The sequence below is a fragment of the Humulus lupulus genome, chromosome 3, assembly GCF_963169125.1.
Source record: "Humulus lupulus chromosome 3, drHumLupu1.1, whole genome shotgun sequence".
Lineage (NCBI taxonomy): Eukaryota > Viridiplantae > Streptophyta > Magnoliopsida > Rosales > Cannabaceae > Humulus > Humulus lupulus.
This window is the reverse complement of record NC_084795.1, coordinates 139321118-139322385: the sequence shown is the minus strand read 5'-3', so window position 1 is coordinate 139322385 and position 1268 is coordinate 139321118. Positions and strand designations below refer to the sequence as shown.

General features: G+C 38.2%; 1 protein-coding gene across 1 annotated transcript; it reads left to right on the top strand.

Annotated features, from left to right (window-relative positions):
- Window positions 1-420: 420 nt before the first annotated feature.
- On the top strand, window positions 421-1268 carry LOC133821380 (uncharacterized). Its single transcript, XM_062253710.1, has 2 exons — window positions 421-1120; window positions 1228-1268. Exons 1-2 carry the CDS (start codon window positions 439-441, stop codon window positions 1260-1262), a joined length of 717 nt encoding a protein of 238 aa, XP_062109694.1. The 5' UTR covers window positions 421-438; the 3' UTR covers window positions 1263-1268.

Here is a 1268-nt window from a genome sequence, read left to right as displayed (position 1 = left end):
CAGGGATTTTATTATATTTATATAATTAATTAGGATAATATATTAAATTAATTTTCTTAATTTACCCACAGGAGTTATGATAATTAATTTAATAGTTTTATCATAAAGTTTAATAAAGATAGAAGTTTCAAACCTTACTTTATCCCAAATAATTCGTTTGAATAATCTATCATCCTTTACATCCAATTTTATTAAATTAAAAATTTAGCCCACAGGCAACTTTTGTTTAATAAAATTTCAATCTTCAGCATGTTATACATTGGTAAAACATGACTTCATTAAGCCTCAATCTTCTAAATCTAAGTTTGTAATCCTATTCATGCAGCTTCTTCATCATCCTCTAGTTTTGCTGAAATCCTTACCGAAATTCCTGAGCTTAGGGGTGATAATTTCAAAATCTGGAAGGAACGAATTCTTCTTCATTTAGGCTGCGCCGACATGGACTACGCAATAAGGAAGGACGAACCTGCTGCAATCACTGCGACTAGCACTGCTGCTCAGATCGCACTATATGAGAAATGGGAGCGGTCCAATCGCCTCAGCATCATGTTCATCATGTCCAAGATCCCTCTGGGAATGCGTGGATCGGTGGAGCAACCTGAGAAAGTCAAAGACTTGATCAAACTGATCGATGAGCAGTTCGACACTTCGGACAAACCACTTTACAACAACCTCATCCACCAGTTCTCATCCACAAAACTCACCGGTGTCAAAGGAGTTAGAGAACATATTTCAAAGATGAGGGACATTTCTGCTCAACTGAAGAAACTCGATGTAGTCATTCCTGAAACCTTCCTGGTCCACTACATCCTTAACCATCTTCCACCTCAATATGGGCCTTTCAAAATTTCCTACAACACACATAAGGACAAATGGACTATCAATGAACTGATAACCATGTGTGCTCAAGAAGAAGCAAGGCTCCTGCAGGAACAAGGTGAAAGTGCTCACATGGCCACCCAAGGCAAGAAACGCAAACCATCCAAGAAGGACAAGGGGAAAAATAAAGTGCCTCCCCAAGGCGATATAAAGAAGGATTCCATCAAATGTTTTTTCTGCAAAAAGAAGGGACATGCGAAAAAGGAATGCGCCAAGTTCAAGAAATGGATGGACGACAAAGGTAATCCAATTTCATTCGTATGTTATGAATCTAATATGGCTAATGTTAATATTAACACATGGTGGATTGATTCTGGATCGACAATTCACATTTCAAATTCCTTGCAGGGTTTACAAAACCTAAGGAAGCCAGTGGGAAGTGAGCAAAG

Coding starts and splice junctions, on each gene's coding strand:
- LOC133821380 (XM_062253710.1), top strand. CDS start 439: ATGGACTACGCAATAAGGAAGGACGAACCTGCTGCAATCACTGCGACT. Junction 1,121..1,227: donor GAAATGGATGGACGACAAAG/GTAATCCAATTT, acceptor AATTCCTTGCAG/GGTTTACAAAACCTAAGGAA.